The sequence below is a fragment of the Channa argus genome, chromosome 14 (genome assembly GCF_033026475.1).
Source record: "Channa argus isolate prfri chromosome 14, Channa argus male v1.0, whole genome shotgun sequence".
In the NCBI taxonomy this organism is placed as follows: Eukaryota; Metazoa; Chordata; class Actinopteri; order Anabantiformes; family Channidae; genus Channa; species Channa argus.
Window position 1 is genome coordinate 4,064,066 of NC_090210.1, and position 12,992 is coordinate 4,077,057.

General features: G+C 39.6%; 1 protein-coding gene across 6 annotated transcripts in view; it reads left to right on the top strand.

Annotated features, from left to right (window-relative positions):
• The window catches only part of LOC137098911 (A-type potassium channel modulatory protein DPP6-like), a 72,294-nt gene that overhangs the window by 45,693 nt on the left and 13,609 nt on the right, over positions 1-12,992 (top strand). For all 6 annotated transcript variants that reach the window (XM_067475643.1, XM_067475646.1, XM_067475645.1 and 3 more), the window contains exons 2-7: positions 1,922-2,036; positions 3,923-4,021; positions 10,264-10,358; positions 10,466-10,540; positions 10,633-10,685; positions 11,041-11,122. In XM_067475643.1, coding sequence (XP_067331744.1) covers positions 1,922-2,036; positions 3,923-4,021; positions 10,264-10,358; positions 10,466-10,540; positions 10,633-10,685; positions 11,041-11,122 — 519 coding nt within the window. The remainder of the gene's footprint in view (positions 1-1,921; positions 2,037-3,922; positions 4,022-10,263; positions 10,359-10,465; positions 10,541-10,632; positions 10,686-11,040; positions 11,123-12,992) is intronic.

Genomic DNA, 12,992 nt, shown 5'->3' on the forward strand with positions numbered 1-12,992 from the left:
AGTCTTGTTAAAATGGTTTCCAAAGATAAGTCCATTAGGTAAAAGAGTTGAATGGTTTCAAACCATCCAGCTTCTACTGGGCTGTTCTTAGCAACTGCTTTGGATGTTATCACATCATTCAATGGCCATTGTCTGTTGTCACCATCGAAATGTAATTAGTAGCATGAGGGATGTTTCCATGCCAATTTGGGTATAGGTACTAAGTATAAGTACTTTTGTATTTTCTACTTTATTTGTGCTTCTAGAAGAAGTTGCTGGACTGTAAAATCCACATTAATCCACTGCTCGCAGCTGTAGGCAGACACTGCTAATCCAAATAATAGTGGGGACACAACTAAAATCGAAGACTTTCAAAGACTAGACAGTTCACACTCAAGTACTGTTTCCACTAATGTTCACATATTTCGAGTCTCGAGCACAAACCTGACAATTAGAAGCTGCAGCCCTTTCTCATTCACAAAGTGCTGCTTTGTCCAGTCCTTTGGCATTTTATGCTGACGATAAAGCAGCTGTTTTGTGCCCGGGACTGTTTGTAAAATACAATGGAACCCGCAGCACCTTTCACTTGCTTTTGTTTTATCTGTAGTTAAGTTTAGTTTTGCATTATTGTGTGCAGATGTGTGAGCCGAACACAGAAGTCTAAAATAACAAGCTACTTGCTGCTGCTCGTTATGAATCTCATGAAACAAAAACTATAATAGGAAGCATTTACAGCCACTTGTCTTATCAAAGCAAGTATTTTAACATTTAGACGTCACCATTTCATTTCACTTTTCCATGTTCAGTGTGCAATAAACATCTGTAGCATTATATTGACCATCAATGTGTCCTATTACATTAAAATGTTGATTATGTGAAGCTTTATAAATTAAAGGTGTGGAAGCGTAGCAAGTGAACTAAAATACCAATAATACCACCATTTTTTTGTCCCTATACCACATTAAGAGTGGAAATGGAAAACGGTGCTAAATTCCAAACTGTTAATATTCACAACTGTGTCAAGTTGTCTGATGTTCATGGGTATGAATATTGTTTTGTTTATTTATTTTAAACAAGGGGTTTACCATTTTATGCCAATGTACCACATTAAGAGGTTTGTATATGAATAATGATACAGTAAATGTTTTTAATATTATTCCTTATGATCTTCCCAGTCATATTTGAGAATTGCTTTCCTGTGACTTTTTAATAGCTTTTAATGCTGAGCAAGTACAACCAGGACGAATGAGCAATATTAGCAATAAGCCCTTTACCATCCTGTCAATTTACAATGTTCTGCAGTTATGTTAACAGTTATGTAATTTACTGCTGATTTGGTGGAGAGTTTCAGGGTATCGATGGTATGTTGCTATGTTTACATCCATGACATCATGTGCAGTTTAGGATCTGTCTTTTTGAGTAGGGGGCAGTTTTCAAAGGCCACCTGATTGCTCTCTTCCACACTTTACACTGCAATTAAAATGTTTTGCATGTCCTGTGGATTCTTGCAAAGTATGTGTTTTGAATAGTGCTGATTAGCCATCTACCATCTGCTGGGCTGTGAGGAGAGGGGCTCATTGCTCTGCCTGTTGTGTCTGCGATGATGCCATAGCTCCTTTCCAGCTATCAGGCAGAGCTGCAGGGACTCTTCATATGTGAGCAGCGGGGAGGAGCTGTAGGATGCTGCGTTATTGCACACAAGTGGCTGAGTTGCTGGCATCTGTCTGACAGCGAATGAGCTGTCCTCTGGACAATCTCTGCCTCCGACCGTGATAGTACAACATACATCTGTCTCATCAGATGAAATCTAAAAACCTGCAAACCCCTTTTGAAATAAAATGCATCAGTGGATCAAGCCTACAGGAGTAGAATCATTTTAAAGGTCATATTTTGGTGTGGGTGTTTCCATCATTGTAATGTCTGTAATGTCCATGTTTTTCAGGACCTGGTGGGTAGTGCACCGCCTCAAAGGAACTGGAAGGGAATAGCTATCGCCCTGTTGGTCATCCTCGTCATCTGTTCCCTGATCGTCACCTCTGTCATCCTGCTGACCCCTCGTACGTACTAAAATACACAAACACCTATGATATCAATCAGTGCTCCTACAGTGTGTCCAAGGATGTCAATGACGCATCCTCTTAACTGGTCATTTTATGAATTGGTCAAAAGTGCTTAGTTATGTAATATGTCCAAAGAATTATTTTCAAACAGGACTGTTCTGCATCTCACAATTCATCCAGTGCCAACCTTCAGTGCGAGTGCTTGAAGAAGTGTGGACGCAAGTGGAGGAACCGTAATTGTTTGTAGCTCAAGGGTGGGGATAGGAATGTGGTGTGGACCCCAACGTTCACCCCGATCTTAGACCCGCGATTACGTTCACTGTTCGCGTGATGTTTTAGTTTCCTTATTCCATCCATACTGTATATTTGTCACCTCCAACCAAACCAACAGTTCCCACATTGACATTGACAGAAAGCAAGAATTATAACGCCATTAGTTGGATAGAGCTTGTTTGGTGATATGTGGGGCTACTGTGAGATCTTGCACATTTGATTCATGGGAAAATAATTTTAACGATAATAAATTCTCAGTTATGCTTCTTATAGGAAACACTAAGAAACAATTTTTACTTATGTTTACAGACCTTTTTAATAACAAAAAAACTAACGTAATGAATTAAAATATACATTTTGGGTTTCCTGGAAGCTGTAGCAATACATATTCACTCATGCTAAATACAAATGTATAGTATCCAGCCTTGGCTTTAAATTGGGAACAGCAAAACCTCTGCGCAGACGTCTGTGAAGGATGTGCAATCCGCTCAACTTTTATTAATAGAAAGCCCTTGTAATATTTTCAACTCTCTATCTGGAACTGAATGGTTTAAAATTCACCAAGCGATAAAAAGTCATGGCTCGTCATCATAAACTAACCATTTTTGCCCATGGGCAATAATTTTACACCAAATTCCAGAGTTATGCTGCCTCTGTATGTATATACTGGGTTTTAAATTAAGTTTTACAAACACACTTCAGTTGAAACTTATTTCCTTCTCCTCTTGGTCACAATATTGAGTGTTTTCGTATAAAGCAGGCACCTATTTGAATTTGACAACCAGGAGCAACAGGAGCAAGGTTTAGACAGATGACACAATTTCTCCAGGTTGGTGATTGTTTTACAGTTTTACACAGAGGTGGGGTCATCGTCTCACATAATGGGCCTTTAATGTGTAATACCATTCAGGCCAGTTTAATGGATATGATTATGCAGTAATAGCTTCAGCCGTTTGTCAGGCTGGCACAGCGTCAGAGATGCCATTTGCCTCACGTTGAAAATTAGCGTTCTCCCTTCACTCTGCAGCTTCTTGGCAGACAAGAGAATTTCTCAGATTTTTCTGGTCGATGAACGCTTGACAATGTCTGATGTGATATTTACACACTCGGATCTCGCTGCTCCGTCACAACAGGAAGCCTGCTGAAGAACCTATGAAGGTACTGTTTTGTACAGTCAGACTGGCTGTCAGCTGTCGTGACATCTCATGTCTAATGGTTGATTGCCTGAGGAAACGTGTGGTAGGAGGCAGTTAAAGAGCTCACAAATCTGCTAAGAATCCACCTGCAATTCAGCTGTAAGCTTTTCTTATCATTTTGAGTTTTGGAGATGGAAAAAGTCACCCGGGAGAGCTGAAAAATGAACAGATGAACTAACGCTCTCTGATCAATAGAGCAAAACCGTGATCCCCTTGGTTGTTTGTAATAGTTGTCTGCAAAGATAAGAGGACAATAATGGGACAGTGACAGTCTCTGGTATCAGTCAGGGGATTGGGGGGCGAAGCAACATAACACAAAAAATTCAAAAGATTGACTTAATTTTTTTTTTCCTCTGAGCTTCTGAATGTCGTATTAAATGTATGTGTGTTTATGTTTGGTGATTCACTTGACAGGTGAAGATGACAGTCTCGCTCTTAAAAAGAAAGTGACCATAGAGGATGTTTTTGGTCCGGACCTGCGCATCCATGATCCAGATGCCAAATGGCTCAGCAGTGAGTGCCCAGTTCACCATGTACATTTAGAATATGACTCTCACATTAAACACAGCACACGTCCAGACACATGGCACTGTTGTCCATGACTTACAATCCAAATCTGTGATTTTACTTTTGTCTACACAATAGATTGCCATCCCATACTCACAGGGACTTTTCCAAAAATAACTTACTGCATCATATTGTAACATTACTATGCAGACAAAGAACTCTGGCCCTGGTCATAGTAGAATATTCACCAGATGTTCATATACACAGTACATACAGTGTGTAACATCTCTGAATAAGTTGCAGTTACTATAGATTATGAATTGTAGCTACAAGACTTAAATGAAAGCAAACATGTAAAGTAGTTTGGAAGTTTTGACTTCAGAGTTTTCTAGGTAATAAATAAACTATAAAATGTGAAATTCACTTTAGCTCCAGTCTCCTCACATGGCCCCACTGTTTTAGCAGTGGAGGTTCTCAGCCATCCAGCCCATGGTCTTCAGTCTTCCAAGTTGGTTTGACATCAAATCAAGACTTTTATTGATCGATAGTATGCTCATAAAAAAAACATCACGGTTATAAAAATAAATCCCAGCTCTGTCTGGATTTTTACAATAATTATGATAACCCTTTTTCCAAAAGACACCGATGCTATTAAATATATTCTCCTTGCTCATTATGGTTGACGTTTTTTTATCCATAGTCAACCACAGCCTGCCTCCATAGCTTCCTCCCGCTTCCCCTTTATCCATAGTAAACAAATGAACTTAGCTAGGTTCAGTTAGTATGTACTACAAAATCATCATGCGGTGTACTAGACATACTGTAAGATGTACTGTAATCAGAGTTAGCTCATAAATGATGGATGAGCTGACTCACTCAGTGCCCTCTGGTGTTCAACATGAAAAGTACTTGGAAACTCGATCAGTGATTCTCCAGCGGTGGATGGATCATGAGGTTGTTCTGTGTAATGGACAACTGAACATTCTGTGACTGTGACTGTGACTAAGAACAAAACCACTATCAATGAGAAATATTTTAAGGTGTTATTGTTATTTGTATTTTGAATAAGGCAAAAAAAGTCAAGGTTAAGACTGTTAATTGCGGTTACCTCTGGTTGTTTGTACAGTGTTCACTTATTTGAAGTTACTTTAAACCTCACTGATTGTGGGACACAAGAAGTCAGGGAGTCTAACAGGAAAATTCACAATTAAAGTAGAAAAAAACCCCCATTTAGGATTATGTTTAAAGATGCATTACTGCATGAACCAACTGAATACCCACAATCAAAATGAGAAAAAAGATTGAACATAAACCTTGAGAATATTCAGACTTGTTACATAAATTGTATTTACCTACTCTCCATTAATTTAAGTCTCAAAAGTTTTATGTGAAATTATACAGCTCCCCTTAAAACTTGTAATAAATAGTTAAAGTACATTATATGTGAACGATGGATGTAAAAGTTCGCTTGCGGTGGTGACAGGAAATGACAATAACTCATAAGTGCCTGAATCTCAATTTACTGCTCACATTACAGAGTACTGAGTGGTTTATAGGAGTTTAGAGTAGTTCATTCGAAAATGAATGAACAATGACTCCATTTTATCCAATCCAACTTTATTTACGAAGCACAGTTGGCCAAAGTGCTGTACACAAACATAACGTACATACAGTTGAAATGGCAAGAAGATTGAAACAAATCAGAAATAAAACAGGTTCTGGGTTAAGTTTGCATCTCCTTGCACTGTATGCAAACGTATCCCTGATGTTACGAATGTTAAGACCGAAAGCATCGATTGTTCAACATCTAACCAGTTACACATGAACACGCCTGGGTTCTTGCAAAGCTGTACCTATAAATAAAGTTACATTCTCACTTTTCCAATTCAAATTCAAACTCACATTGCCTTCTTGTGCTGAGAAATGACCTTACATCTGTCCTTGTGCTCTTCTATGCAAACTGTTCCCCTGATTAGTTACATTACTTGCTTATTAACATATCATTAGTTAAGTTCCTGTCTTTCTATGCCCTTCATTCATGACCATGATGAAAATGTCCTCAGCACCTGATGAAACCCCAGCAATCAATTGTGTGACATTGCATCCTGTCAGTTAAGTTAATGCAATCAAATCCCATTTGGTGCTAATGACCTTCTGATAAGAAGTCCAAAGGGACAACCCCGTACTTCAGTAGTCCTCATCAATATTTTGTGGGCTTCATTCACAGCAGTGCGTAATTGATCCCCGTTGCGCTTTGATCACCACTTGCCTCAGTAGTCTTTTGACTTCACCTCACACAGACTCGAATCCAAAGACAAAGAATGCGACCTTCAGACTGATCTTTAATACAAAGAGCTGCTGCTGTCTGTCTGACACATTCCTATTTTTTTTTTTTTTTAAATTACAGAATATGATCTTGTTCAACAATGAGAACACAGTATCAACAGGGGACATCTACTCATGAAACAAAAACCACAAATTTGGCAACTAAATTACTGCAATTTGAGGCTCCCAGCTCAGATCTTCTTATTAAATTGATTTGGCTTCGTTGCAGTTCACATCCTAGAGTCAGTATGAACTAACGTCATCTACTGTACTTTTCTTGTCCTTAGTCAGTGGAATTAGCAATAAAGTGTAACAGATGAAATACTCACCTGTGCAAGCTAGAAATTTCTAATGTCACAAACATTGTGTGACCAGAGTATTTGTTTGTTTGATTTGTTGAACATTTTTATTTTTCCTCGTTCATTTGTAATCACAAGATGGGACATTTGAGCTATATTTGAGAAACTATTTGTCTTGTAGAATTCAATCTGATGATAAAACACACTGAAAAAGAGTGTGTGTTCCAGAGAGTTTAGTTTGAAAGCACTAATTGAAAAACTTTAAATTGATTGCAAAGTGCTGTTCAATTTTGTAACTTGTGTTGCAAAACGCTGTATTGTTAGTGCTAATACAACAAGAGAAAGCAAGTCTGCCATTTAATGAGAGCTTTTGAGACTGGATTTGGTTTTGTAGCCGACAGAGAAGGGTGACAAGGACGCAGGAAACACAAAACACTCACATCCTTCTGTCTTGTTCTGATCATGTAGAATACAGCAAGAGGAACAACTGCTTGAATGGAACATCACTGATGGTTTACTGCCAACTTACTGCGGTGGTTAGACTGAGTTACCTCATATCTTCTGCTAAAAGTTTACATCTTTTACATTTCGTGGCGATGGGAAGGTATGAACCGGAAGAACAGTGAACCCCACCTGGAATAAAGAAATCACAGTGGTAGCCAATGGTATTTGGAAAAATTAATAATGAGAAATCCAGTTTTCCAGTGTCTCCGTGGTAAATCGCAAGCCATCAAAGCGTGTGAGTACAGTCGTACTTGCAAAGGTAAGACGCTGCACTCCTCAGGTGGGGGTCACTGTTCATTGATATTTCGCTCCTTACCCTGGAACATCTGGGACAGTGAAGGGACGTGTTACCTGCCGCCCTCTGCAGCTAAACATCTATTGGAGTTCATCGCTCCCTAAACCTGGTGTTGTCTGCCAGCTCCTTTTTATAGTAGTCAGATCATTGAGTCTCCAAAAAAGCCTCTGGCACCGAACTCAACAAGTTAGACCCTCACTCTCTGCCCACCCTCCCTGCACTTTGCATTCAGCTTAGTATTTCATCCACTCATCCTTTTAAGGGCTTCTTCCAGTCCTTATTCCCACAGCACTGTCAGTTCCACAGATATTGCTGATTTTCTGGCTGTGATCTAAAGCACAATGGTAGCAGTGTAGTGCTGCAAACGTCTCCTAGAAAATTGAATTGCCTCACCAGGGCCAACTGCATTCTCTACTCCGCCCCTGGTATTTAGGTATGGGTCTCCTGGTGATGTTAGCCCCCCCTGGCCTCCTAATCCACCCTGTCCTTATTTGCCTCTTGCCTTCTTTCCTTCACCACCTCCACCAGCATTCAGAGCAACTTGTTCATGTAAAGGTCTATAACAATCCTGCATCAGTGCTGCTTTGCAACCTGCTGGGATGTGCTGTAGAGGGCCATCGATAGACCTGCAGAGGTTTGCTCTGTTCTCAACCCATAACACCCTCGCTCATTGTCCCTTACTGCCCCTGTGTCATTGCCTTTAGTCTCTGTTTGTCCTGCTCAGTTTTGGTAACCTCAGATATCTCAGATATGTGTGACCAGAGTATTTGTTTGTTTGATTTGTTGAACATTTTTATTTTTCCTCGTTCATTTGTAATCACAAGATGGGACATTTGAGCTATATTTAAGAAACTATTTGTCTTGTAGAATTCAATCTGATGATAAAACACACTGAAAAAGAGTGTGTGTTCCAGAGAGTTTAGTTTGAAAGCACTAATTGAAAAACTTTAAATTGATTGCAAAGTGCTGTTCAATTTTGTAACTTGTGTTGCAAAACGCTGTATTGTTAGTGCTAATACAACAAGAGAAAGCAAGTCTGCCATTTAATGAGAGCTTTTGAGACTGGATTTGGTTTTGTAGCCGACAGAGAAGGGTGACAAGGACGCAGGAAACACAAAACACTCACATCCTTCTGTCTTGTTCTGATCATGTAGAATACAGAACAACAATATAGAACAACTGCTTGAATGGAACATCACTGATGGTTTACCTTGTTGCAGATATCAAAATGTCCCCTTGTGCTTTTTACTTGATCTAGACTGGGTGGGTCTCCCCAGCCAAAACCTGCCCATCCCATCTGGAGTCTGCACACAACCTCCTGGGGCTTGAGTCTCTTTACTGTCCCAGTCCTCCACTTCCTTCCTGTCACCATTTGTGCCTGCATGTCCATTACTGCTTCTTCAGGAGAGTCTCTTAATTCCATTACCAGCCTTGCCTGGTCCTGCCTGTACCTTTTTGTGGTGGATCACAGGGGTAGGTGGAGTGACTTCCACACTGTGGAATCCCCGGCCAAAATGACTGGTCTTTATAGTCCATCCTGCTTACAGCTGACCAAGAGACCTCGCACAGCTTCAGGGGCCACATTACCCTTAGATACAGAGTAAAATCATAACACCACACCTTGTACTTTTCTGGTATTAGAAAAATAGCTTGGTAAACCCAGCTATTAATTGTTGCTATGTTGCGTGCAGTTATTCCAGAAGTTTCTTTTCCCCTTCTTTTTCCTTTTCCTGATTGCCTCTCTTCCAACCTTTTCTGACTCCTCTCTTTTCCACCAGCATTTGCAAAGCCTGCTTCTTCCCTCTACCATGCTACTCATTGCTTCCTTCCGCTTCCCTTTTGTCCTTACTACAGTTTTCCTGGTGAATGTCTCCTCATACCTGCTGCTATAGTCTTTTTTTACAGGTTTTCCCCAAACAGGTTTAGCGTCACTTTAAACAAGTCCCTGCAGGGTTATCTTCAGCTGTTTGTCTACCTTAAGTTATTCTGCTGGTTCATGTTACTTTTGCCAATTGTATCTTCGTTTTCATCCTGGCTTTTCAATTTTATTTCCCTTTGACACGCCTCCACTCTTAGGTCTCGCAGCGGCTGCTAGGTTCCAAAAAGGGTTCATCATTTACCCCTTTTTCCACTTCCCTCCGTTCTTCCGTCCAAGTCTTGACAACACTGGCACCGTGGTCTTTAACTTGGCCTTGGATCCCATTTGTCTGACCTGCCTTTTGAACTGAGCAAGGTTGCTTATGGCTGCCAGTAGCTCACTTCTTCTTCCTAAATGGATTTGAAGCCACGTGTCTTGTTTTTATCCATCCACACCTGCTCTTTTGAAAAATCCTTAATTTTTTGTCCACCCTAGTTGGCGCATCTTCCTTTGGGCTGCCTACTTCCTTTTTTTTTCGTAGTATCATTTTGGTGTCTCTGCTCAGGAAACTAGAAAGCAGGGCTACCAAACCGACTCTCCCAATGCAGCCTATCCTGCTGCCACCGGTCTTTCCTGTGTTTCCTGTATTCTTCCCTGAATTCCAACTGCTGTATTCACTGTAGTCACTGTTTTCAGAGATGCACTTAGTCACATTCATCATGTGGCTAGAAACATCACAACTGCTGGATGTGTCAATAAGCAACACGTTTAACACAAAGATATAACAACAAGTTGTTGTGTTCAGAGCTTGTTTCCACTGCCAACAAGTGACCAAAGTGTTTGTAATAGTATTTTGTGTCTTAAAAAGAGGAAATGTAAAACTCTATAATCTGGTTGTTTAGGCAACATGCTAATCTAGTCTGTCTCTTGTCATGACTGATGGCTCTTTTTCATTTGCCATTTACAGACCACGAGCTTCTATATCGCACTAGAGAAGGTGATGTCATCAAGCTTAATGTTGACACGCAGGAGAGAACCGTAATTGTGCCGAACCAGTTGTTTGTGAGTATCATTTTACCTGGCAGTTGATTCACAAGCAGCAACTATCCTCACAGCAGCTGCTTCACTGGGTGTGTTTCCACTGTGACCGTGTTTTTAATCCCATTCAGGTCAGATCCAGAGCTGCCAAGTACCAAGTGTCTCCAGACATGCAACATGTGTTATTTGCTTTCGAAGTGAAACCGGTGAGAACATTTCAGGGCAGTAACTCACACCGTATAATTTAACTAATTAATAAGTCATTTGTCCTTTTATTTATTGCGGTTTGTTTCCACAGATCTACCAACACTCCCATGTGGCCAAGTACATTATATACAGCCTCGTGACACAGTAAGTAAACCTTTGTTCTTGTCTGGTCTTGTCACGGATCTCTGACTGCACAAAAGGACCCTTAGCATGACTTTATATTAACAGTTCACTAACATCAGCCTCATTTCCGTGCTTTTGCTGACACTTTAGCATTTTTTTCATCTATGTCTACTGTTTTGAATTAGTAATATGCTACGGAAAGTCAGCTTGTACTAATAAAAGCAATAAATAAAAATTTGAAAGTTTAATAAAGAAGTAAAGAACCCGACTTCCTTGCTTTGACTGGTCAGTTGTTTTCAGATATAGATTGCACATTGCGCATAAAGTAGATGTACACACCATTTATCTATTTGTTTTTAATATGTTATCTCCAAAGGGAAACTTGGCCTCTGAATCCCCCTGAGGTATACGACACTGCGCTGCAGTTTGCCGGGTGGGGACCCCAAGGCCAGCAGCTGGTAAGGATTCAATGAGGCTTTACCCTCGAAAAGAAACTTAACACTGAAACACTTGTGGAGTTGTGTCAGAATTAGCCGACTGTCCCGGAGGACCCACTTTGGTCATCTATGGTTAGTCATTGTGGAACAGACAGATTTTGGAAATAGGATATTTGTGCAAATGTAATGTGCAATTGTGTAATGACCACATTAGGGGCCTGAGTTGTAACATTCATTGCTTTGGCATTCATCAATGCGAAGATAATTTCTACTTTCACAATTTTTATGACTACACTTGAGCCTGTGAGAGCCACAGAGGCAGATGGCATCTCAGTGGCAAAACCGGGGGCTTGGACTATCAGGGGCTGCTACGGGTAGCCGTGTGTGTGTGTGTGTGTGTGATGTGATCAGCCACATTTGTGGGCAGTTTTGTAAAAAGCACCAGTTGAAGATACTTTGTCTAACTGGGCAAACAAAATAAGTGTTTTCAGTTTGATTCCACCACAGTTGTATTTGCCCTTTTTATTTTTTATTTTTTTTTTTTTTTTTTGTCATTGTATTTTGGCCCGATGGCTTATAGACTGAGAAAGAATATATACTTTTACAAAATATGTGTTTGTTATTTTGAAACTATTCACCCAAGTCCTCAAACTCAGCACAGTTGGAAATCTAAGTTACTTCTTTTTATTTGTACAGTTTCAGCTACACATTTTAGGTCCATCTGTATTCATTTTGACTATTGAAAGTGCAGTATAACGACTTAATGTTCACATGACTGAGGCTGTTCTGTTGTGACTATTTCATGTGATGAAAAGAAGCAATTTTGAGACTGTGTTTATAATCTTCTGAAAACATGACTAACTTCAACTTGACTGATATTTTGTCAAAAGTAATTTCAGCAAATGTCGATTATTGTCATAGTGACAAGACATAGGACCTAGATTTGAGATTTATTTTCTTTACTTAGTGTATTTTTATAACAGTGTTAACAGTAAATATTTCCTGCGTGTGTCAGAAGTAATTTGTTTTTGGTTTCACATAAGACATTGAGACACTGTTGACACTGTCCTTGCTATACTGTGTCAAACATAAGCACTGTTATTTTTTTCCGTCAAATATTTACTAGTGCACAAAATGTGCATTAGTCTCGAGCTGAACATAAAGCTCAAATGTGCATTAACCCTCCTCAGTTACTTTTGTAAAAAGCTACAGTGCCTTTTCAGAGTCTGAAATAGATTAGATTATATGTTTGTTACGTGTTTTAAAAGATTTGCATCTTCAGTACAAAGCAGCGGCCTTGGCGCTTCATGTAAATGCAGAGAGACAAAGCAGAGAAAATATTCTTGCTTTTGGCATCTTCATGGAGTTTGTCCATAGTCCCTTAAACGAACCAAAAAGTTCCTTTAATTCAAAGCTCTCATGATCTTTTGCGATATTGTCTCACCTAATGCAAATGATTTAACTTTCCACAGTTTTTTCCCTTGTTGACTTTAGACTAGTTTCTGTTTGGACTATGGTGCTTACACAACAGACAACCTCATGTTTCTTCAGTTATTATTTCAAAGCTCTCTCTTCCTACATAATTGCTCTTATCGTATCATTTGCTTAAATTACAGATACATTGCTGTGAGAAAATATTAACATTTCAAGTGTGTGATGAGACTTTCCTACCCGAGGGAGGAAAGCAGATTAATTTGCATATGGTAATAGTGTACCTGATTGTTTCATGCGCAATGCTGTTACTGTAGCTCCACATTTGATTTAATGAACAGCCGAGAAAAATGAGATGAGCTCTTGTCTTTTGTCTCTCTGTGACCTGGAGATGTCGGATGTGTTTTCTTTTATGTTCACGGTTTGTGAATATAATGATTTCCCATTAAGTTTATCAGAA